Source organism: Amphiura filiformis, chromosome 16, assembly GCF_039555335.1.
Source record: "Amphiura filiformis chromosome 16, Afil_fr2py, whole genome shotgun sequence".
Classification (NCBI taxonomy): Eukaryota; Metazoa; Echinodermata; class Ophiuroidea; order Amphilepidida; family Amphiuridae; genus Amphiura; species Amphiura filiformis.
Genome location: NC_092643.1, coordinates 51,155,826 through 51,180,990, shown reverse-complemented (window position 1 = coordinate 51,180,990; position 25,165 = coordinate 51,155,826). Strand labels below are relative to the sequence as shown.

Sequence of the window (25,165 nt, the reverse complement as noted above, 5' to 3'; positions counted from 1 at the left end):
ATATTAAATTGTTAGGGGCTGTCATTTTCTTCAGAAGGGGGTCATGAATATGTCGGTGACTGAGTCAATTTTTATGACCCCCCATCATGGGCTAAAAATCTTTTTCACCCCATCTCTGCAGCTGAAATTTTTTTATGACCACCCCCCCCCCCATCCGCACACATGCCCAAAGTATTTTTTTCAGAAAAGGTAATTTTTCCGAAAAGATCTGAAAAAGACTATTTTTGTCAAATTTGCCCCCTTGCCTCCCTTTTGTTGTCACTGCTACCTTAGGTTTGTTTGGTTCAACATTACTATTCACAATATATTTTTGAGACAAATTTACTAAAACTGTGATTATCTGATCTTTTTTTTTTATCCGACTTACCAGCATCTGATCATAAAGTTTTTTGACTTTTTCACTTTTCTCACTCAATTCTGAGAGCTTGCCATCATACGCCTCCACAAATGCCTACACCGAGAAGGGAAATAAAACATTCATTATTAAGATTTATTTTAACTAGAAAGCCAGAAGCAGTAAATAGTTAGGATATTAGCATGTGATTACTTTCCCTCTCTCCCATACATATCTCTTTATACTTTATAGTTATTTGCAGATAATGCAGTGTTCCATCCCACTAAGGCCATATGGTCCATGATTGGGGCAGAACTTGCTAGAATTGGTGCAAAGCCTTCCAGGAAGAAAAATAGACAGAAGAGTTTTCTGTCCAATCTGACTATTTATTGAGATTTTTTGCTTAAACCTTGCACCAAAAATTTCAATATATGATTCAATTGACCCAATTTAGAGAGAACACTTGTTCATACTTGGGTACTTTTTGTACTTTTTTTTACTCAAACTTTCAGGAATTTATATTTAATGGTAGATTTTCATCTAGGTAACAAATGAATACTAGCTATCATAATATGTTCCATAGTGATCAGAAGAATAAATTGAGAAGTTGACATTCAAGTATGCAGCGTTTCCCTATAATATAGAAGATAAGAACATGATACATTGTATATTGTTGTCTTTACAATAAACTAACCTCAACTTCTTCACAGAAGAGGACATCTCTCTCTGGTGGGTTTTCTGCTTTCATCAGGGTGGTAGCATTTCTCCTGATCTTGGCAAGATCTTTCTTCATCACTGTAATGAATTGCAATTAGTGTTAGGGATAGTATTTGGAGATGGTATCACTTATTCTGAAGTTGTGCTAAGCCCTAAAAAGACTGTTTGCTTGTCGTAGACCATTTTTATTAGATGGGTTGACTGGTTGGCAAAAGTTTCTTTGTCTTTTTTTTTAAAGTGACCAGCATGCCAGCATTCATGCATTCTCACTTGGATCTACAACTCACCAAGGACCAGAGGCACGGCTTGGTGCTTCAATTCTTTTTATATAATCATCATTGGGCAGGAAAAACCTCCCATGTGCTTGTGGTCCCTGAACATGTTTAAAATAAAACTGCTCACAGGTTACATAGGTGGTTTTGCTTTAAACATGTTCAGGGGCCAATAACACATAGGAGGTTTTTCCTCCCTAGTGACATTTCTAATATCATACATGTTGACAAAAATCTATTCAGCCTACTGAAAAAGTTGAGATTATAATATCAAAATAAAACAATTAACATCCCATTAATCATTTTGATTTTTTACGTTTGATTAACATTTTCTTATGTAACTTGTAATGTTTCTAGCAGTAAACATGGCAACAAGCATTTTAAGTTGAAAACTTTTTTTTATCACAATTGCTAACAAATCTTTAACACTACACATACCTTCTGATTCTGCTTGTAAAGCCTTGATGGAAACTGCAAGAAAAAAAACCATAGTAACAGTTATTTATTCCAATCATATTACAACCAAAGCAGTAACTAACTCAAACTACATGAAAATGCAATTTTTTTTTCTAATTAACATTGGCATTGTTTTGATATCAGTTCTGCTTTAGGCTGAGCCAATTATTGTATCAAAAATCTTTTTAACACAATCTTGTAAAAAATAATAGAACTCTGTAATAATCATAGAAATTATTTGTAACATTAGGTTATTCCATTTAAATTTCACCCCCCCCTCCTTCACTTAGGGATTCAATCGCGTTTCACCGTTGTTCATCACCGTTTAACAACAATGCGTTGCGTCGTCTGCATGGTTTATTTCGCGAGGGCAGCTTTAGCTGCCCGAGTAAGTAAACCACGCAGACGCTGCCGGACGCGAAGTTGTTAAACGGTGATGAACAACTGTGAAACATGATTGAATCCCTTTCAACAACGAAAAGAAGCTAAATATCGTATAATTCACAATTATTTTACGAGGAATGTCAGTTAATCATTGCCACTCAGCCTTACAAAAACTTCGATGATTTCTCTTTTGATATCAGCAATAAAACTACAGAATAAAACGGCAATGTTTAGCCGCAACCTGAAAAATACTGAATTCAACTTGTAAGCTGGCATACGCACAAAGGTTCCAGGCATGACGAATTTTACGCGCTCTTGCGTAACGCGTAGTCTCGTTCGCGTATATGCTACAGTAAAAGTGTGGGTTCATCACGGTTTAACAACGGTTGGCTCCTGTACAAAGGTATAGGAAGAGTTGTTGAATGCCATCTCAATTGCAGTTGCACCTTATGGTCAATTCAGCTGGAAATATTTGCTAGTTTTATGTTAAATTCCAGTTGAAAATGTATGAGTGTGTATTCAGTTGAAAATTGTTTAAATTTATAAAATCCGATTTGGCCTAACAATTTTGGTTGGAATTCCAAAATCTTCCTCCTTTTTTTCCAAAATAATTAAATTTATACGGCCTTATTGATAACCTTACCTTCAGGAACCAATGTAAGAGGAATAAGATCGTCCACAAAATCCATCAATCCTGGCTCACTCTTGTGAATCTGCTGAACTAGAAACTTGAGCAGTGTCACATTCTTGTCTTTGGATTTGCATTCAGAGAGCTGCAATCAAATAAAACAATTATTTAGATCAACTTTCTTAATTTTTGTTACTTAAACAGGGGCCATGGGGAGAGCTGGGAAAGCACAAATGACCATACAGGGGGGGGCAATTGATCACTAAAAATGGGTGACGGGATGTACGGCCACATTGACCCCCATTTTGCTTTACTGTCAAAAAAAAAACTGTTATTCTCTCAAATTCACAAAGTTTCATTATTTTTCTTTTGAAAATTTTGTACCAAAAATGCGTTAATTTTTACAACATTATATTTTGACCTAAACATTTTCCCAGTCTTATGGAAAGTTATGGAAAGACCCCCTTTTTTGGTAAGTTTGCCCCAGTCTCACAGAAATACCCACTTTTATTGGGTCTACTCACCAAATGAACCCCATTTTTGGTGTAAAATATCTCACCTAAAGACCCCTAGTTTTGAACTGGTGTCCACACATCCCTGTCACTTCCAAAGTCGAGTGGGTGATGAAAATGTGTGCCTCTCACCAAATGACTCCATTTTGTCTCCAAAATGATTAAATTTTACTCATTTAGACTTTTTTTTTATATTTTGGATTAAATTTTACTCATTTAGACTTTTTTTTTATATTTTGGTTCAGAAATGTGCCAAAATTTGTATTCGTTGCCTGCCGAAGTCAAGCGCACTCAGAAAACTCAGGCACGGAACTTTCAAATCTAGAGTTGAATCAAACCTTACCTTAGGCAGTGTTGTTAGCCTGAATCCTATGGCCACCCCTTTAGTGCTACCACTGTTGATATAGTTGCCTACGGCCAACACATATTCAAGTACTGATACAAACTTTGTGCAGTGGCAAAGTACATCTAGGGCATCAGACACCTTATCGATTGTCTGAAAATAAAATATTAAAAAAAACAATTTGGTATTACACTTTTACTACAATCAAAAATAGTTATTATGATGATGATTATCTTATTTTATCACTTGCATTTTCTTTCTTCTTTCACCATATTAACAACAAGAAATACCAAAAATGCAGTTTGTTGTTCTGGACTTCTTGAGTTAAAAATTGGGATACCGTAAAAACTTAATAGTTAGCATATGTGCTTACTATCGAACGCATTTAAAACATGCAAACATGAAGAGCCCAATCCACAAAAGGGTTTTGAGCAAATCATTGATACACATAGTTATATACGAACAAGTAAACATACAAATGTGTCTCAAACCCATTAGCTTAGTTAGTAAAGTGTCGGACTTTGGTACAATTTCATGTTTTTAAAAGTGCTCAATAGTAAGCACATATGCTAACTATCAAGTTTTTACGGTATTATGTTTTTGTACTTAAGAAATAGAAGAGGCAAGAAAGTCTACTTACCGGTGCCAGGTCATTATATGCGACAGGGAAGTCATTGATGATCATAAGCAGATCCAGCCTAGTCTTCAGATTTGGGATCTCACAGAGCTGCATCATAAATTGATCTGTGTTCTCCAGCTCATGAGGTGTGTCTCTGAATTGCTTGTAAGTCTCTACATCTTCTGCAGTTGGGTGATATCTGGTAGAGAAAGCAAGGTAATGGATGTTAGGAATGGGCTATTCCATTTATAATCCACACTCTCCCTGTAGAAGATTTAGCTAAAGTCTTCCACAGAGGGAGTATAAGTTTTGAATAGAATAGACAATTGGGCAACTTCCATTTGAAATACTCACTCAATTTGTGAAAGATATAGGTAAAGCTATGATACAGGGGGAGTATGGGTTTCAAAATAGATAACTCTGACCAATTACATTTGAAAAACATACTCCCTCTGTAGAAGATATTTCCAAAATCTTCCACAGGGGTAGTGTAGATTTCAATTGGAATAGCCCAATGAAGCTTCAGGTGTGTGGATAGCATTGTAGTCACCACATAGCTCTCAAACTATAGTCTGTCCAGTATTATAATAGTATGGGACAAGACATAACACAAATGCATGGACCTTACCCAAATGGGGCAAAGGTCATATTATCAGCTTACGGTAGAATATACTTCAGTTGTTAGAGATCATTTAGAGAAAATATGGAGTATGCAATTGGACAGGGTTAAATTCACTTTATGTAAGGTATATTGCTAATAGTGAACGTGATGCATGCTGCAAACGAAATGGGCTCAAATCCACTGTCTCAGGTGACAAATGTGATAGCTTTTGAGCTGTTTTCGTTCCCAGCATGCATCACGTTTGCCTATCGATCGCTATTAACAATAAAACCTAATAAGACAGACTTGGGACTTAAACTTGTTTAACTCTGAAAGATCTTATGAAGTCAACATTATCATTCTTGTACTGTGGTAGGCCCTATCCTAGGACCTAAACCCCAACTCTCCCCAAACCCTGAAGTAGTTCGTAAACTTTCTTGATATTGATGTGTTTTGCAATTAAAAGACTATCACCCATCTCACTAAAGATTTTCACCATGTTATCTTTTGCCTATTCTTGAAAACATCTACATCTACACTGATATGAAGCCACACTACTAAACCCATTACGTCATAACAGTGGGGTAATCCACACTACCTCTGTGGAAGATTTTGGAAATATCTTCCACAGGTGGAGTATGAATTTCAAATGGAATGAACACATTAGCAGCTCAATCTGAAACTCACCCTCCCTTGATGAAATATTCAGGTTGAATCTTTCTCAGAGGGTGTATGAAACTCAAATGGAGCTGCCTAATGTGTTCATTCCATTTAAAATTCATACACCCTCTGTGGAAAATATTTCCAAAATCTTCCACAGGGGTAGTGTGGATTTTAAATGTAATAGTCCATTAAGCTATAGTTACCTTCTGAGTACATTGATATGTTCCGTTGTAAGACCACCGTCCTGCTCGCTAAGAATTGTCAATCTGTATTTGAGTTCTTCCGGTTCCATCTTGAAACCAACCAAGAAGATGGCCAGATTCTGTGCAACTTTTGGATCCAAGAAACTCTTCAATTTCCTCTTGTTGACATCTGAAATTAATGAATAAAAATAAAAGAAAACATGAAATAATATTACTTGTCTTAAGAGTGCTAGAGTAGAGTGGCATATGATCCCTTTAAAATGCATGACCAAAATAAAAGTGTGGAAAGGTATGTTTTTTGTGAAAGGGGTTTCCAAACATTAGTTGTTGTTTTTTTGTTTTGTTTTTAAAGTGGCTTTTTTAAGCTAGTTGAACAAAACCCTGCTTTAGGGGGTCATATTTTGGCTCACACTTGTTCAAGAAGGCACATTTGGTGTGAAATTACACAAAATCCTTGTGTTATGATTGTTTTTTGACAAAAGCCCAGAACTTGTTTAGGGGTATTTTGAGAACAGTTGATGTGGGTGCGCCCCTCGATTGGTGGTTGTTCTTCCATTGGGGATGGGTCGTGATATGCCTCTGTAATGGTCTACAAAATTAAACCTCTTCATATTTCATATTTCATTATCATTAGGGAATATTATTGAAACATCAGCTACTGTGGATCATAGATCTAAATGATGTTAATTGTTATGTGACATTAACCCTAACCCGCCTGAATACTACAAAATACTACTTGATATATGCGCTGTTCAGGTGCATGCATCCCACGTGGTGTGATGACGCAATCGCCCTAAGTGATATATAGGCACGGTTTCAGCTGGCCAGCGAAGCCCAAGACCCGTGGCAAAGTGTCGCTGACTGAGTGCTTGGCATGCGAGGGGTGTCGGGCGATCCCACCGAGAGCTACAACTTCTTTCTTTCCTCTCCATTCTTTCCTTCTTTCCCTTCCTGTCGCCAAAAAGCCCCTAGGCGGTTAGGGTTAATATCAAAAACTGGAGTGAGTTAGATACCTTTAGGGGCTAGATAGGGAAAACAAGAGAGAGAGAGAGAGTTGGTGATAATAAAGAATAAAGAATGAATAGAAAATTAGGTGATATAAGGGTGAACAGAAAATCAGTAATAAATAAATCTGAAAATTCAGTATGCAAGTAAAAAGAGTTAAATATCAAGCAAAATGAGTCTATTCACTTGAAACATTCATTTTCATTTTTATTTTCTCACTTCACAGGTTAAAATTATAGTGAAAATTCCATCAAAATTTGATAAATCAGGCACTACAGAAAACATGACTCATTTTGGTTGTTAACTTTATACATAAAATTAAGTTTATTCCTATAGACAGCCTGGTGAGGTTATGGTGACCTTTATAAGCTTGTATATCCTTACATGGCTAAACAAAGTCCGTGGATGGGGGGTCTTCGAAAAAATTTGTACGGGGAAGTGCCACACAGACTTTTGAATGCTGACTTTATCTAATTGCCCAATTTTCAACAAAAAGCACAAAAATGTTCCCTAGTTGGGGCGCTTAAGGGCACTTTGCAATGCGCTAAAAAGTACTTCAAAACTGTGGCACATCCCCGTATATCTTCAACCAGAAAGACCTTCCCTTGTTCCCTTGGAACAACATCTTCTCATTTTCTTTGTCAATTGCATTTGATTAATTCAAATCATACAGGTTTCAACAGGTTAATTCTTGAAAGGTATGTACCATAAAGATGGTACTATACAGTGGTGGCACTACAGGGGCAAGGGGAATTGCACCCCTTATTTTTCTTGCCACCCCCACCCTCCCTCAATTTTAAGACAAACAAAAAACAAATTACTAAAATGTCCATGTTTTCCCACAATTTTGTGCACAATTTGTTGATTTTCCATCCCCCCCATTCCCTTTCCCCCCCCCCCCCAAAAAAGAAAAACGTTCCCAGTGCCGTCACTGGTACTATGACTGGATGTACTTCATATATGTGTCTGAAATGCTTTAAAAATGTTCATGTGATTTTGATGGCATCGAAAAGAAAATTTCATCAAACAACAAAATTCAAAACTAGTTAACTAAATTAGGCATGGCTGATACAGGAAACAAACTTGTTACTTTTTAAGTCCACAATGAGAGATAGAGGATTAAATAGTTAACAGTTAAAATGAAGTGATTTGAAGCAGGGTAATGTATATGGATAGTAAGGGTCGGTTCATAGTGCATATTCGAAGACGAATATTCGGCTTCGAATACTTTTTGTGACGTCAAAATATATACGGCAACGAATAAAATATGAGTTGAATCGGATTAAATATCGCGCAACTGATAGCGTAGATACTATTGATTTATATGAAAGGCTCGAGGTCACCTGAATATCGTTCGACGAAAAATAAATTCAAAAATCCCCAATGAAAATTAAAGGATCTGGAATGAGCGTTTTGAGCGTTTCGACAGTATTTTTGTGGGACATGAGAGCACATCAGACATATCGAATTACATTATGAATACGAAGAATGTCTTTCTGATATCAAATAATTTTCATTTTTTGAAATACACGATATAATACAAATTTTATGACAAATTATTAGAATGTGATATTTTTCACATATTGATATATAACAGTCCTCAAGTAAATATTATAAATCTAATGATATTTCCTTAAAGTGTATGTAGCTGGGAGGAAAAGCCGTGATCAATTGAAAATTTTGCCCTTTCATATTGAAGATATGGATTTTTTGGTGACTCAAATTTATGTATAGGCTTGCCACTTTTATTTAAGCTATAATTCGCCACTCTTTCTGATTAATAAGTCTAAAGACCAGCCCAAAATACCTCAAATAGTTTCTGTATTTTACCGAACTCATTAGGGTTACACAAATGGCGCATTGATTTAGTGGTGTGCCCCTTATTAGTGCGGTACAAAAGTACCCATTTTTATATGATTAGTAATGTTTTATGCAAATAATATGATATTTAGGCTTACAAACATAACCTAAATGTACAAGTGAATGTATCCATATTAATGTAGCTCTATTTAAATCGACTGATGCAGAAAAAAAGTCTAACTCCAAATTCAGATTTATGCCTCCACCCCGGTTTTACATAAATAATGTTTGGCCCCAGTTCTTGGTCCCCATATGCATCTGCCCCTGGCAGAGGACGTGTGAGGGTCCGGTTGGTAAATCATTGGTTATTGATATAAAAATGCGTTTGCCATGGAAGTTCACCCATTTTTGTTATTTTGGGCGAATAAAGATGTAATGCGTTGTTATCAGTCAAATTCATAATTATAATTAATAATTAAGAGGGCAAAATAAGTAATATGTAGGAATGGATATATAGCGCTTTGCAATGAATCTCTTCATAAACTATGCAGAACAACCAAAACCACGAGCGTTGGTACCCTATCATTGCGTGTTCTTTTAAAATAAATTCTTGTTTATTTCTATAATTTGTGAATCAGGCATTAAAACACACTTAGGCCCTAGCAATGTAGGCCTACACAAGTTCGGAAAGAGACTTTTTATCTTTTGACCCGTATTTCGGTCAAATGCCAAAATTGATTGCTCAATGAATCATGAAATGAGAGCAATACTACTTTGATGATACCGATCTCAAGTGGATATCAGCCAATGAAAAAAGTATTCACCGGAAATATATTTGTGGGAGTTGAATTTTGTTGAACTCGACAGATATATATTTGGTGGGTCACCGTGGCGTGGGTGGTCTCATATATAACACTTGTGAGGGCTGTCATATTTGTCGTCGCTTCAATCATATCTTATGATATTTATTTATTTATTTATTTATTTATTTATTTATTTATTTATTTATTTATTTATTTATTTATTTATTTATTTATTTATTTATTTATTTATTTATTTATTTATTTATTTATTTATTTATTTAATTAATTAATTAATTAATTAATTAATTAATTAATTAATTAATTAATTAATTAATTATTTATTTATTTATTTATTGACTTATTTATTGACTTATTTATTTATTTTTTATTTATTTATTTATTTATTTATTTATTTTATTTATTTATTTATCTATTACTCATTCATTTCTTGATTTGCTTTGCAGTTGAAACCTACAAGAAGGTATGGGTCAACCTCCGCGCCTGTTACAGGCAGGTCGTAAATGCCCTTAAAAGCAAATCTTTTTGACTCCTATTCAGGTCAGGGGCGTAACCAGACCTGACCTTCCGGGGGCAAGATTGAAAAATTTCCCAATTTCTGATCAAAAGTTTTAGTATTTATATTCGAGAGAACGCCGCTTGCCACTTAAGCTGTTAAACGGGTGGAGTCGGTGGGGTTCAGGGATCCAGGGACAAAGCCCAGGCGGGGGTCAAGGGGCTGGCGCCATGAAGCTCCTGGTTTTTGGCATATTAGAAAATATCAGTGTTTCAGAGTACAAATTTCACAATGAAATTAGTAGGCCTATAGATCTTCTTCTCTCTTTCTTTCCCTTTTCTCTTCTCCCTTGAGTCCCTTCCCTTTCTCTTCTCTCTTCCCCTTTTCTTCCCTCTTTTTCTTTTCTTCTTTCCCTTTCTCTTCCCTCTTTTTCTTCCCTCTTTTCTCTCTTTCCCCCTTCCCAATTTTTGACTCTTCTTCCAGGTTTTTTGTGTCCGGGGCAGCTTGCACCCTGCCCCCACTGGTTACGCCACTGCTCCTATTTAGACCCATTTATACAGACATTAAATCATGACAATAGTTCAGTGGAGTTTACCTATTATGATTTTATTAACTTCGTTTAAAAGAAATTCTCTAAATTTTGCTTACCTTGGTCAACGGGCAATACTTGTTAACAGTCGGGCAACGCTATGAATTGTAGAAATATATCTTTCTCCGGTTCATAGTTTTATATTCAAACCGCATATATTTTGACGCCTAAAACGTATTGAGCTTCGAATATTAAGCCTTGAATATTCACTTTGAACCAGCCTTAAGTGTATTATGAAAGTGCAGTTTTCACAAAATAAAACAATTTCACAAAAAGTGATAACATGAATAAGTGATAACATGAACAGTCAGAATTAATAGGTAAATTTTCACGGGAAAATTTTCTGGACACGTGACACCCATGGGCGCAGACATTATTAGCATTATGGAATGTGACCCCGAGCACAGCGGGTGTTCTTCCAATGTATTTGAATAGGAAGAATTCCTCCTTTGATGCAAAATAAGTTACTTGTCGCAAGTTAATAATATTATCCACCAAAAAAGCGTTGACAACGTAAAGAAAGCAGCAAGTTTAAAAAGCGCCCACCTCGGCTCACTTTTTGAAACTTGGTCCCATTTGTAAAAGATACTGATTTAATCTTTGTCATAATTATCAACTTAAAACATTTCCAGAAGTGTTATGTATCTTTAATGTGCCGATTCGATATTAAGCAGAAAGGTTATTATGTTGTTCTTGGCCAATATCCTATATATGTTTTGTTTTATAATAATTATTAAGTTCATGACCAATGATTGAATTAAACGAATAACAAGTAGGCATGTTAATGGCAATTATGCTATTGTTTAAACGTTAAAAACACCGATTTGCTGTTGATATTCAAAATGGGACCAAGTTTCAAAAAGTGAGCCGAGGTGGGGGCTTTTTAAACTTGCTGCTTTCTTTACGTTGTCAACGCTTTTTTTGGTGGATTTTCTTTCTTTATGAATGTAGCCAAGCAGCTCTAAGTTTGGAAAGTAATCGGGTTACGAAGTTCTCCATAAAAAAAATGTAAAACGAAAAATAGATGTTTGAAATTATGTTATCCTTGATTTATGACAGTAAATAATTTAATAAAACTTTATCAGCCGTTTATTTTGAAAACTTGCTGGTCACTGCTATCGCGTGAGTGTAATGTTAATAGGGATACATATACATTTTAATATACTTTAATTATTCAAGGCAACTAAGAAATGTAAATATGAACAACACATACCCAATGTTGACGATGCCAGCGAGACACAGATAAGTCAGTCCGATTTACTTCAAATTGAAACTATGTAGCAAGGCTTATACTACGGAAGCGTCTAAGTGCCACGACTTAGCAAGATAATTACGTTTTAATGATTGTGGTTTTTGTAGCCCTCTTGGGCAATCTAGTTGGATATCCAAATTTCATGGTCGATAGTTCTTTGTAGCCCTGGGCAATCTAGTTGATTTCCTATTAAGCGGCGGTTGTTGGCGGTCTTTCGCGGTTTGTAGTTTTAATTTTCCTCATTCTTCATGCCCTACCCTCAATCGGAGGTTAATTTATAGTTTACGCTTGTTGGATAGCTATACTTGGCGTGTGTGGTTCTTTGTAGCCCTGCGGGCAATCTAGTTGGATATCCAAATTTCGTGAGTTGATAGTTATTATTTAGATTTATAGATCTAGTTGGATTTCCCTATTAAGCGGCGGTTGTTGGCGGTCTTTCGCGGTTTGTGGTTTTGATTTCCCTCATTCTTTATGCCCTACCCTCTATCGGGGGTGAATTTATAGTTTAAGCTTGTTGGATAACTATACTTCACAGTGTGTGGTTTTTGAAGCCCTGCGGGGCAATATAGCTGGATATCTCTATTGAGCGGCGGTTGTTGGTTGTCTTTCGCAGTTTGTGCTTTTAATTTGCTGGATATCCAAATTTCGCGATTTGTGGTTCTTTGTAGCCCTGCGGGCCAATCTAGTTGGATATCTCTAGTGAGCGGCGGTTTTTGGCGTTCTTTCGTGGTTTGTGGTTTTAATTTCTCTACTTGTTCAGGCCCTGGCCTCTATCGGTGGCTAATTTGTCTTTTAAACTGGTTGGATATCCATATTTCGCGGTTTGTGGTTCTTTGTAGCCCTCTTGGGCAATATAGTTTGACATCCCTATTGAGCGGCGGTTGTTGGCGGTCTTTCGCGATTTGTGGTTTTAATTTCCCTCATTCTTCAAGCCCTGCAGTCTCTAGGGGCGGGGTAATTTATAGCTTAAGCTTGTTGGATAACCATACTTCTTTGTAGCCCCGCGGGGCAATTTAGGTGGATATCCAAAATTCGCGGTTTGTGGTTCTTTGTAACCATGTGGGGCAATCTAGTTTGACATCCCTATTGAGCGGCGGTTGTTGGCGGTCTTTCGTGGTTTGTGATTTTAATTTCCCTCATTCTTCAAGCCCTGCTCTCTATCGAGGGTTAATTAAATAGCTTAAGCTTGTTGGCTATCAAAATTTCGCGGCTTGTGGATCTTTGCAGCCCTGTGGAAAATCTTGTTGCACATTCCTACAGGCTGTGCCAAGTTGTTCTGTGTGTCTGTGGTGGGGACAGTCCCTCCTTTCAATAGGCCTTTGTGTATTTTTGCCGCTTTGCTAATTTGTCTTTACGTATGACTTTAATGGCCTTCCATATTTGGTTGTCTCTTTTTGGATACGTTTTTGTCCCTGCTGGCCTTCCATATTAGTGGAACAATTTTTCATAGAGTGTATGCAACAAACCAACCGGAACGGTATAACAATTGAAATGACAGTCATGTAGGAATACAGTTCTACGATAGCTGAAGATGACAGAGGGACAGGTCTCGAGATCGATTCAACAACCATTCATACATATTACATGTTTTATTGTCCTATTATCATGCGAATCGCCCCGTGGTACTTAGGACAGAACTTTATTTAAATGAGAAAATATTGGTAACCTGATCTAGTTTCTTGTGTTATTCAGATTGTTGTGTTGTTCGGATTTAAATAAATAAAGAAAGTAATAAAGAGATTTCTTTTATTATTTGTTCTGCTAGCGGCAGCGTTTTTTTTTAAAAATAGGCCCTTAATATAATAAATAATAAACCTGAGAATCAAACATCTTGCTTTGATAAAAAAAAAATAATATCACAATAGCACTGGATGATTAAAATTGTGTTAACCTTGATTAATGACAATAAAATTATTGTTTAATACAATATTGAAAAAAAAACCAGTTGGTCATCGGGTTTCGAACCCGGATCCCCGGATCCGGAGCCGAACGCCGAAACCATTGAGCTACGGGACTCTGATATAAATTGCTGTGTCGAAGTACATTATTTATTATATGAATGGGTGCATCGTCCGGAAAGAACAAAAGAATTGTGAAAACTTGATTTTTTGGCGAATGGGGCTCAGAATTTTTATGTAGGGTATCTCAGAACATGCTAGGGTATAATTGGAAGTAAATCTGAAAAAGTAGTGTGTAGGTGATTGCCCGCTAGTGCTGTAGCCTTGTCCAAAAATTCTGGATCAGCATTATTTTCCACTAATTTTCGCTATGAAATACCGGGTGAAATGAAGCAAAAGTGTTTGTTTATTATTAAACAATGGTTGACTGTAGGATTTGTGTCCCTTTTTGAATTAATGAGTTGTCAAGATATTACATTTGGGACTCTAAATAACATTAAACATGGTTTTAGATACACTTTGTACCCAGCGAAAAATATCATAGAACAATAGAAGTCAAGTGTTTTAATGTTAGGTGTAAATATAGTCTCAAGGAGCATCTTATTAGTCTTCTTTAACAGTCTTTCTTTTTTTTTAAACTTGCTGGTCACGGCTACCGCGTGACTCTAATAGTAAGAGTTTCCGTAGATAAATATTTTTTTCCGTAGATAGATATTTTTGAAATTACGTTTTGATGATATTGTGAAGAAATTAAGATCACATAATATTTAATAAATTTGCAATGCACAAATTTCTATCAAAATTGCGGTTAAAAATACTATTCCAGTTCAAAATTACTAAGACTTGAATAGCGAGGTTACCGCCAGGGGTCAGAGATCAGGCTCGAGGTTACACTCACATTGATACGCATTGGTCACGTGTCCAGAAAATTTTCCCGTGAAAATTTACCTATTAATCTTGACTGATGAATAGATTTAAAGACACTATCTGTGATTTGCTACATCAGAAAATTACGAGAATTCATAGATTTTGAACAAAAATTTGTTACTTTGCAAAGAGTTTTTTAGAAATAGAAAGGTCAAACTGTTCAGCTATAAACTTGAACCTTCTGATTAAAGTGTTAAGGTTATAAGAAATGGGCTATTCCATTTAAAATCCATACTACCCCTGTGAAAGATTTTGAACATATCTTCCACAGAAGGGGTATGAATTTCAAATGGAATGAGCACATTAAACAGCTCCATTTGAATGTCATACACCCTCTGCGAAGGATTCAACCTGAATCTTCCACAGAGGGAGGGTTAGTTTCAAATGGAGCTCCCTAATGTGTTCATTCCATTTGAAATTCATACTCCCCTGCAGAAGATATTTCCAAAATCTTCCACAGGGGGAGTGTGGATTTTAAATTGAATATCCCAATCAACACTGTGCACTACATGGGTATTATTGGTGATATTGTTTTTTTAAGTGATGTAATTTTTCTTACCGGATGTGATAACATTTGGGTTTTGTTGAGATAGGCCTACATAAATACAAGCATGCATAAAATGTAACACATAAATTAGGGGTTCATTCATATATTTTCATGACTAAACGGTTGTTTATGCCCTCAGGCCGCTTTCTTATTTCATCAAAATAATAACAAATAAATAAGTAACGATCATGCAAAGATCACTCCCTCAAATTACCAGCTCCATTGCTCAAACAATTATGTAGCAAGAGAAAGTAAAAAACATAGAGAAATCTAGATCATGCCTATAGCCTCATTTGCTTGCACAATGAGCTAAAAAGTACAAGCAATATTATTAAAAATCATGATTTTCCTTCATTTTTCCTACCCATCGATCGCACATCCAGGACACCGGGCATTATGCCCGGCTCTCGACCAATCACGCGCGCCGTTACATAGCGTGTATGTATGAAGTAACAGATCACAAACATACATAAAATAAATCAGAAGCTATGATTTTCATAATTAAATATAAACACTAAGTTTAATATTCCCAGGTACTAATGTAACTCATCTGAAAGCCAAATTGGACATCTTTCATGTGAAACAATGTTGTAGCGCAAAAAAATAGAAACAATACCCACATAATAAATATCATAGTTATTGCAAATCTATATGGTGAGACAGTTTTACTGTGATTCAATATCATTTGTTACCCTTGTCATGCTAAAAGTGCATTGAAGATGGGCACACAAATGTTGCATCCCCTCTCAGAGCTGGACCCCACACTTCACCTGTCTCGTGACCTTACAAGATAGAAGGCTTATTGTATCAAACAGGCGGGACTAACTGGCCCCGCACCTAAGCCTTATCAGCCAATCATTACATCAAATGAACGTGATTGACAGATGGCAAACTGTCATTTACAGGTTTTTGAACTGTCAGATGGGTTTTTGAAATTCACAATGGGCTATTCTGGTTGCAATCCATACACCCTGTATGGAAGACATTACTTAATCTTCCACACAGGGAGTGTGAATTTCAAATGGGGTTGAATGGATGATTCCATTTGAAATCTCCACCCCCTGTGTAGGAGATTAAGGTCATATCTTCCATAGGGTGTATGGATTTCAACTGGAATAGCTTACATTTACAGTCATGATAGGTAACACAAGCAGCATGGTGTAGGTTCTAAGGAAACTTAAATTTTGTGTTTGAAAGTTTACTGATTCTTGAGATATGGGCCCGGGGATATGGGTAACAAGGTGAAAAACTAAGTTCATAAACTTATCAACTGAAAACATAAACAAGCACAAAGGAACAAATACATTATGAACTACAAACAAACAAACAAACACATAAAACAAACAAACAAACATGTAATGAAGCGTACCTGGTTCTTGTTTTTCGCTTGTTTTAGCTGCATAATTTTTTTCCAGTACATCTGTGTCAATCTTGCCGGTCAGATCTCTAGCATCCATCCATACAGAATTTTTGAGCTATGGAAGCAACAGAAAAATAGTAACATTAGCAAAGTGGCAAGAAAATGGAAGATAATAGGTGATGTGATGTAGTGTTATGTGGTATGAAGTGGTGTAGTGTGGTGTGGTGTGGTGTGATGTGGTATGAAGTGGTGGTGTGGTGCAGTGTGATGTGGTACGAAGTGGTGTGGTGTGGTGTGGTGCAGTGTGATGTGGTATGAAGTGGTGTGGTGTAGTGCAGTGTGATGTGGAATGAAGTGGTGTGGTGGTGTGATGTGATGCAGTGTGATGTGGTATGAAGTGGTGTAGTGTGGTGCAGTGTGATGTGGAATGAAGTGGTGTGGTGTGATGTGATGTGGTATGAAGTGGTGTGCTGGTGTGGTGCAGTGTGATGTGGTATGAAGTGGTGTGGTGTGGTGTGGTGCAGTGTGATGTGCTGCAGTGTGATGGTGGTATGAAGTGGTGTGGTGTGGTATGGTGTGATATTATGGATACAGTGTGGTGTGATATGGTGTGGTGTGGTGTGTTGTGGTGTGGTGTTTTATGGTTTTAGTGTGGTATTGTTTGATGTGAGGCAATTCTCTGTATTCTTATCCAAAATTTACATTTTGTGATGAGGTCTATGGCATATTATGTATGAGGTAGAAGAAGTAGCCTTTTTCAAGGGGCACAACAATTTTAATTTTGATTCACTGACAGAGTTCCCTGGGGAGGGCTATTGGGTCAGTGCTTCTTTTCACTCGCCTACTGGAGAAGAAAAAAGAGAGGGACTGTTTCAATTTTCAAGATGGCTTCCACTTTTGAAAATGGTCAGAGTGCTGACTCTATACTGTCTGCTTTCTATGTCTAACAGTAACAAGGTGACTTTATACTAATTTGAATAGTGTTTCCACTAGCTCTCTGACTGGATTAAACCAGTTTGCCATTGTCATGGAAACAGATCCATAGTAAAGTCATCACGGACAAGAAAGTAAAAAAAATCACATGAGTAATAGAAAGTGTTAAGTGTGTAATTGCTTGAGGGAGTAACAATCTTCAAAAAATTATGCGCCTGTGGAAGACTTGTGGAACGGATATGGATGCATTACAAATCATAAGTCTATACACAAAGAGATAGAACCAAAGAGTACCAACTCCACCATGTTTACATGTCACACATCACTAGGATCCACAACATGCTCATCTATCATGGCGCATTTCTTCAACCCCAATACATTTGTACATTCATTGGATGACCTTTGAAAATTTGGGTACAAAAACTCATACTCTGCAACTTGAGGTCAAATTTTGCACTATGATTGTTTAATTGAGATTATTGAACTATGCATTTGGAATGAGGCCATTGTGGTCCATAGTGCATGGAGGTCAAATAGTGAACCTTGGGATGACGATTTGGATATGAGCCCAGGAGAGGAGACAGACTATAGTTATTGGTTGCAAGGAACTTCACCCTGTATAAAATCAGTTTATAATCAATGCCAGTGAACTTTATACTACGAGTGAAGCATGACCAAATCATCCCCTAATCACATCTAATCACGTCTAATCACGTACATCATATATCATAACTACGAGGTCATAGCCATCTGGTCATTGGGTCAAAAATGTGACATGAGTATTGTATCAAAACAGAAGAGTTAAATAATTTGTGGGTGTGGGGTTTTCTAGGGGGGTGTGCATAGGCCTATATCTGTTGAATAGTGGTGTCTACAGGTTTTCAAAAGAGGGAGCACGGTGTCAATCTCTCAAATGTACAGAACTTTTTGTGTGTGGTGGGGGTGTGTGTGAAGTGTGTAAGGCGCCCTCTCTTTCAATGGGCTTCCACGTATGGTATGGGTATAATGCAGGGGGTGCATGTTTGGTGTGTGTGTTTAGTGTAGGGGTGTACATGATTTGTGTGGGGTGTGTATTTTGTGTGCATATGCAATCCATATTGGGCATGCCTGATGTATAGCCTAAGTATTAGACTTTGTCGGCCTACACCATGGATTTCTACTGGAATAGCCAGTCCATTTCCATAGCAACTTGAGTCTAAACTTCCACAAACCTGCTCGTCTGAATTAGCTGGGATCATAACATGTCCTTAAACATGGACATCATTGCTAAGAATTGTCTATTTATAGTAGACATGGACACCTATGTGTCATGGCAGCAAGACATGTGTTATACTCCATGAATCATGCACCACTTTCATTATGTCTGGCTGGAATTTTTACCCCATGTGCACTACCTGTCGATCTAACATTGCCTCTGATTGGTCAATTACATGATATCTTCATTTTAATCACCAATCATAATGGAGCTTTGCAAATAATTCACCCCAATTTTTTTTGTGTGGTGAAATTATTCTAACAATGTTGCTGGTTGGTCCAATTGATAATGGAAACTTCTTTTTGCCCAATCGGCAGGTAGTTCTCATGGGGGTAAGCTTCATTTGAAAAGTTGAGCTGCAAAAGCAAAATACAGCAAGTGGGGGGGGGGGGGAGGAGGAAAGTGAATTTGGGGAGGGAGGACAAAAATAGAAAAAAATATTACCAGTGGTTTTGGTTCTGTTAGGGGTTTAAACCGCAAGTTTGGGGGTAAATCCCTCGTGCCCACATGGTGCCACCACTATATATGCCATCACTGAGTCTTGTTTTTTTAAATACAAATAGATTTCTACAGGCTCAGAACCAGGGGGCTGGGGATGCCCCCCCATCTCAAAATCCCCAAAAAGTCCCATTTGAGAGTGTAGTGCTTAAAAAATTGGGGTTTTTATCATGCCTTTTTAGTCAAAAAGGTCCAAATTTTGGAAAAAAGGTCCACTTTCTCAAAATCTGCCCTCCCCCAAAAAATAAATCCTGGTTATGGGCCGTGATTTCCAAATAAAAGATGAATAGCATATTCATAACAGAAAAAGATAAGAACACAAAATAGTTCAGACAAAAAGAAATTAATTGCAACATTTCTTACAGAACTTACTTTTGCTTAATGCTCTGTGTGCTAGCCATAGGCTTCAACATAAAAAGTCTAAGTTTTAAGATATTTTCTCAACATATCAAGAGCTATCTTAAGAACCACTGAACCAATACTAGGCTTGTTTGTGCTCATTTTAATGCATTTTACATGCTGATTCCAAATATGGTCATGAAAATTTACAATTCTGAAATTTTTGAATTAAAAAAAAATTGGAACTTATCGTCTGCCTTCGACACCCACATGAAGTCATAATAATGACTCAATATCATTGAACTATAATTATTAGGCATGTTTGCATATTGTATACAACTGAATTCAATTTTAATACTAGATTCCAATTATAATGAGAGTAATTCAAAATATTTGTGCTTGAATTTTGTATTTTTAACAATAAAATAAAAAGATATAAATGTGTCTAAATTTGTCTGAATTCGATATCAACATACAACGAGTTACATAAAATGTAGGATTTTTTCAGCCGACAAGAAATTCTAACAGTTGTTCCGTTGCCGTTTCCATAAATAGAATCAGACATGGGCACCATTCCAGCCAGATTTAAAATTCACCAAACTTGGCAACATAAATGGACTACTGATTACCAGACCGGTTTAGAATCTGATCACAAAAATTAAATAAGAAGATTTTCTAAGGGTGGCAGATCCATAAGGAAGCAGCCCCTTGGCAAATCTGCCAAATCATCCAATTATATTGACCTCTTTAGCACCGGTTAATTTCCCAATTTTTCACATCCTATACCCCCCCCCCCCCATGTAGGGTAACAGTATCTTTTCCTGAACTTGCATAACCTAAGATCCATCTATGTTATAAACACAAAAGTTGTGGCATTTACTGAAACAAATCAGATTGTAACACCTTGTACATTAAAAGTTTCATCTCTGCAGACTATTTTTTTTCTGATTCTTAATCTTAGAAGTTGTAACTCAAACTGAAACATCCAGATATTAAATAAGATATGTCTTTTTGTGCATTTTTGTTTCAGAAAGATGGAAGTGACACTAATAATTAAGCACCTAATCAATTTTTTAATATAATTTCCTTCCATCCTGGCCAATATTCACTGAAAGACCTTAATTTCCACACTTTTTTTCAAGTTAAGTGGAAATAATATAACTTCAATCCCAGTAAAATGTTATAGCATAACCACCCAGCACTGCAATATTTCATTTAGTTACGTTAATGACTTCACCCATACACAGGAAGTCAATAATGAGAGATTTAAGTCATATAATCCAGCATCCAGGAATGATCTGATACCGAATAGACCTGGAAAGCTGCCATTATGACGTCATAGCGCCATCTAAAACTGTCTACGATATAAACGGTTACTATTTTTGGTAACACATTTTATGGAAACATCGTTATAACATTAATAATTCAATTTCAAAACATAGTTACAAGGGCTAAACATATGAGTTTCAGGTTACACCAATCAGGTTATCTGTTCCTTCAAAACATTCCAAACTATTTGTATTAGGTTGTAAAATATTCTTTAAAATGTGTAAAAACAAATGTTTTTACAATGTTAACAGTATGTTAATATGACATATTGCTGCCAACGCAGTAATTGCAAACATTAGTTATAAACATTTTCTGGCAATTTGTTTTGGAAAAATATTATTAGGCCATCTTATAATTCAATAGTTCGTCTCAAAAAAATCTTTTTTTTCTTTTTCAAATCCACTACACAAAAATCTCACATCTGACATCGCCAGTAGGTCAAAATAGCCTAACTCGAAAATATCAATAAAATTCTTCATCTTAACCACAGTGAAACCTCCATATGAGAGATAAAAATGTGGTCTATTCTTATCAAAAAGCTCATCCCACAGATTAAAAAAAACTCTTTAAGAAACTGCATTCCGCATTAACTTGGGAAGTGCTTTGAGACGAACTATTAAATTATGATGGCCATTTTGCATCTTTCATGTATGCCAACATTTAAAAAATGTTTGCTTGCAACATTGTGTTTGCTGGGATGTCATGGGAAGGAGATACTCTATCATAAAAGTGCAATTTTTTGTTCATACTTACATTAAGAACTGGTACTTTATTCCAATGGAACGGTCTCATTTTGACCTTACATGTGACCTCAAATTTCTTTGTAATTACGGGCAAGATTTCTGCTGGTGGCGGCGGTGGTGCAGGTGGAGGAGGAATACCTGTAAATACAAATAATAACATTACAATGGTTACTATCTATCAGAAATGTTGACCAAAATCATTTGGTTTGAAATTGGAAAGAACAAGAGATATTTATTCACTGGGTATATGTAAACACCATGAGAACTACCTGCCGATTGGCCAAAATTAATATTGTGTCCAATTTTGAACCAATCAAGGAGGGTATTATAAGATCAGTTGAAAATGCAAGTTTGACCATAAATAGTTTAAAGCCTAGTCATAATTGGCTATTGAAATGGGCATTTCAAGTTATCAACCAATCAGAAATGCTGTTTGATGACCATAACTGTCCAGGGGGTTATCTGTGTACGGTATATCATTTGCTACACACTTCTTGTATTTACTGCTGCTATTTTTCAAGTCTATTTGTTAACAGACTATAAGCAAGGAAAGGAGGCAACACCCATGTAAAGACATTTATCTCCATTTGATCAATAAATGATAATAAAGACACTTTTTAAACCCTGCTCATGGGTACGTCTGCATCTATCTCTCCAGATGCAAAGTTCACCAATGCCTATAGGTGACTTTACAACAAATACATCAAACGAAAATGAAATTTATTTTGCAGGAGAGTGTGCTGGATTGATGAGACAAACCATAGAATAACAATTTGTTTTAACTTAATTAGCATCCATGTTCAAGTCATTAATTTTCGATGGGAACATAGCCGTACTTATCAAAACAAAGCTATAAAAGTCAAACTGGGAATTCACACAAAAACAATCAAAGATTATAATGAATCTATAAAGTCAAAATCATCATGATCTTATGTGAGAAGTTTAGAGAAGGTAATTTTGAAAAATTCTATAGGAGCTTATAGGGCACTTATTGGAGGAGGGGCACTAATTAGGTGGGATATGCAGTAATTGGAGCTGGCCTTTTCTTTAGTCTTCTTTTTCTAAGAGGGGACACATCTAGTGTGTTACTCAATCTATCTTCACAAAAAAAAACAACCTTTTTTGCCAACATTGTGGACTAAAACTCTTTTCCAGAATATTTTGAAGGATCACCATAGCAACCAAGTAACAAGAAAATGTATTGAAATGAAAATGGAAATCACTTACATTCAGTTGAATAAATATGGAAATTGCACACATTAGATCTGAATGTTTCACTTACACCCATATTACAAGTTACAAATTTGTTCCAAGTGTATCTTTGCATAATAGTACAGCATTTCGTTATGATCTGACAAGAGATGGTTATTTTTAGCCTATATGCCACTTTATTTCCTGATACAAGCAAGGTCATAGTGACAGCAAATTGCTGAAAGAAATTGATGTCAGCTTGCTGGGGGAACCATGCTTGTCAAAAGGGGGAAACGTAGCATTGGGGAGGGGGAAATGGGTATCACAACTAAGCAGCCAAACCCAAAGTGTATCTAAGAAGGTGTTAAAAGTGTGTTTGTGGTAATTGATCACAACTTCCATCACTTGCTTTTAAAAAGTTGAAGTAAAAATTTGAGTTTCTAAAATAAATGTCTTCCTGATTAAGAATTTTAGTAATTGTTATTCATGCTAGTCTATAAACAACATAATTTTACTTGTCTTTGTTTTGAAATTTGAAAACAAGTTTAAAAAAGTTAAGATATCATTGCTGCTTATCAAATCATTTGGCAAGTTCATTAATATAGACACAGAAAATTATTGGGGAGAGGACACATCCCTGTTTTACACCTTCATCTACAATAAAGAAGTCAGTTATGATATCATTGCTGCTTATCAAATCATTCGCAAGTTTGTTAATAAAGTTTGGTGCTAAATTTGTTTCAACTTTACAAGGTATCTGATGTTGAGTTAGCAAAGCAATTACCAATTTGCACTGGCAGCTAAATAACTGCATATTTAGCATTGAACCCTAATTAGATAGCATCAAATTCCAAAAACTGGATACTCTCTAAATGTAAAAGAGTGAAAAACCACTCTGAATTTCAGAGTGAATTTAAGTTAGCTCTAAAAGAGTGGGTTTTAGCTCTAAAAGAGTGAAAACAGTACACATAATTTCACTCCCGATTTCGAGTGAGCCTCACTCGCTCAAAAGTGGCGCAAAATCTCAGTCTTTCTTGGAGTGAACTGTCAGCCAATCAGAAGCGCCGAAAAATCGGCCGATGTTTGTTGAACTTGTGTAACAAAATGGCGAACAGTGTGTGAATGAATGGCGAAAAGAAAGCGGATTTGATGAAGAAATAGACAGCATACTCAATAGTGATTACATTTATGTGTAGGTCGTAGCAAGTATACACTTGGTCTGGAGACAATGGCGGCAGTAAGCTTAAGTCATATGTGAGCAGTTTGTTACCGGCCCAGTGCCGGTATACATGTACGCATATGTAAGCTTATGTAGGTTACGCCGCATCACGCTTCTCCAGACTGTGACCGTAAACATGGTATTTGCCAAGTGTTATGTCCTACACCTAAGTGTACTCACCATTGAACAGTTTGACTATTAGCTTCACTAAATCCATAGTTTTCATCATTCATCCCACACTGAAGTTGACACATTGTGTATGTGCTTAAGCTTTAGACCAGTTCAATATTCCTAGACCGGGCCCTACCCTAACCTGGGGCATAGCCTCACAACAATTTAAAGCACATAGTAGCTAGCTGTTATGAACTGCTGTGATATTCTTGTATATAAAATAGGCCTAAATGAATAAATAAATAAATAAATGCTCTTTTCTGATTCACTCTTTTTTCACTCTTTCTTGAGAGTGAGCTTCACTCTAAAAGAGTTGTCACTCAGATGGCTCTTTGAAAGAGTGAGATTTCACTCTTTTTGAGTGATTTTTCACTCTTTCACATTTAGAGAGTACCCAGTTCAATTTGGAAACTGATGAAATCCACAGACAAAGTCTGTGTAAGACAGATGTAACATAATTTTGAGGTGTGAAATAAGTCTTGTAATATTTATCATTCTAAAAGTTTCTTGTTTGTTTGTTTGTTTTTTACACTATTCATTCCTGAGGCTAGAATGGGAATTCTAATACAGTTTGGTCATGAGACCTTACAGGATCACAATGGTGGGACATGAAGCACAAGTTTGACAAATGGTCCAAACTCCAAACAACTGCCCTGGAAGCATGTTTATTTTTTGCAAACATAATGGGTCGCAATTTGCTAAACCTAACGCTAAACCCTAATGGTATTGCGGCTCATTATGGTTACAATTACGTGCCCTGGAAGTTTGCTGCACCATGTTCATATCCTATACTTACAATAAATAAACAAAGCCAAGTCTATTGTCTTGATGTGGCTATAATACCAACATCCATCTGGACATTTTCAATTAATAAGTATTCCTTCCTCAATTCACTCTCATCCCAGCTGCATAATTCCTTAACCTACAATTAACTGTTGCCTTGCAGATGAGCATGTTTGATGGTTCTGTCCAACATCAATAGCAAACACTGTGTGAGGATCTCACTAAAGGAACAAACCAAAAGTTCCATGATGTCCTATAAACGAAAGTCCTTTCATTA

At 36.3% G+C, this 25,165-nt stretch overlaps 1 protein-coding gene across 7 annotated transcripts in view; it reads right to left on the bottom strand.

Moving 5' to 3' along the window:
* Positions 1 to 25,165, bottom strand: part of LOC140136159 (uncharacterized) — a 224,185-nt gene that overhangs the window by 4,707 nt on the left and 194,313 nt on the right. For 6 of the 7 annotated variants that reach the window (XM_072157865.1, XM_072157866.1, XM_072157864.1 and 3 more), the window contains 10 exons: positions 21,535 to 21,662; positions 16,437 to 16,542; positions 15,080 to 15,115; positions 5,733 to 5,901; positions 4,287 to 4,464; positions 3,647 to 3,799; positions 2,807 to 2,936; positions 1,762 to 1,794; positions 1,029 to 1,129; positions 368 to 451 (listed from right to left, as the gene is read on the bottom strand). In XM_072157865.1, coding sequence (XP_072013966.1) covers positions 368 to 451; positions 1,029 to 1,129; positions 1,762 to 1,794; positions 2,807 to 2,936; positions 3,647 to 3,799; positions 4,287 to 4,464; positions 5,733 to 5,901; positions 15,080 to 15,115; positions 16,437 to 16,542; positions 21,535 to 21,662 — 1,118 coding nt within the window. The remainder of the gene's footprint in view (positions 1 to 367; positions 452 to 1,028; positions 1,130 to 1,761; positions 1,795 to 2,806; positions 2,937 to 3,646; positions 3,800 to 4,286; positions 4,465 to 5,732; positions 5,902 to 15,079; positions 15,116 to 16,436; positions 16,543 to 21,534; positions 21,663 to 25,165) is intronic. The other variant, XM_072157867.1, reaches the window with a different exon arrangement.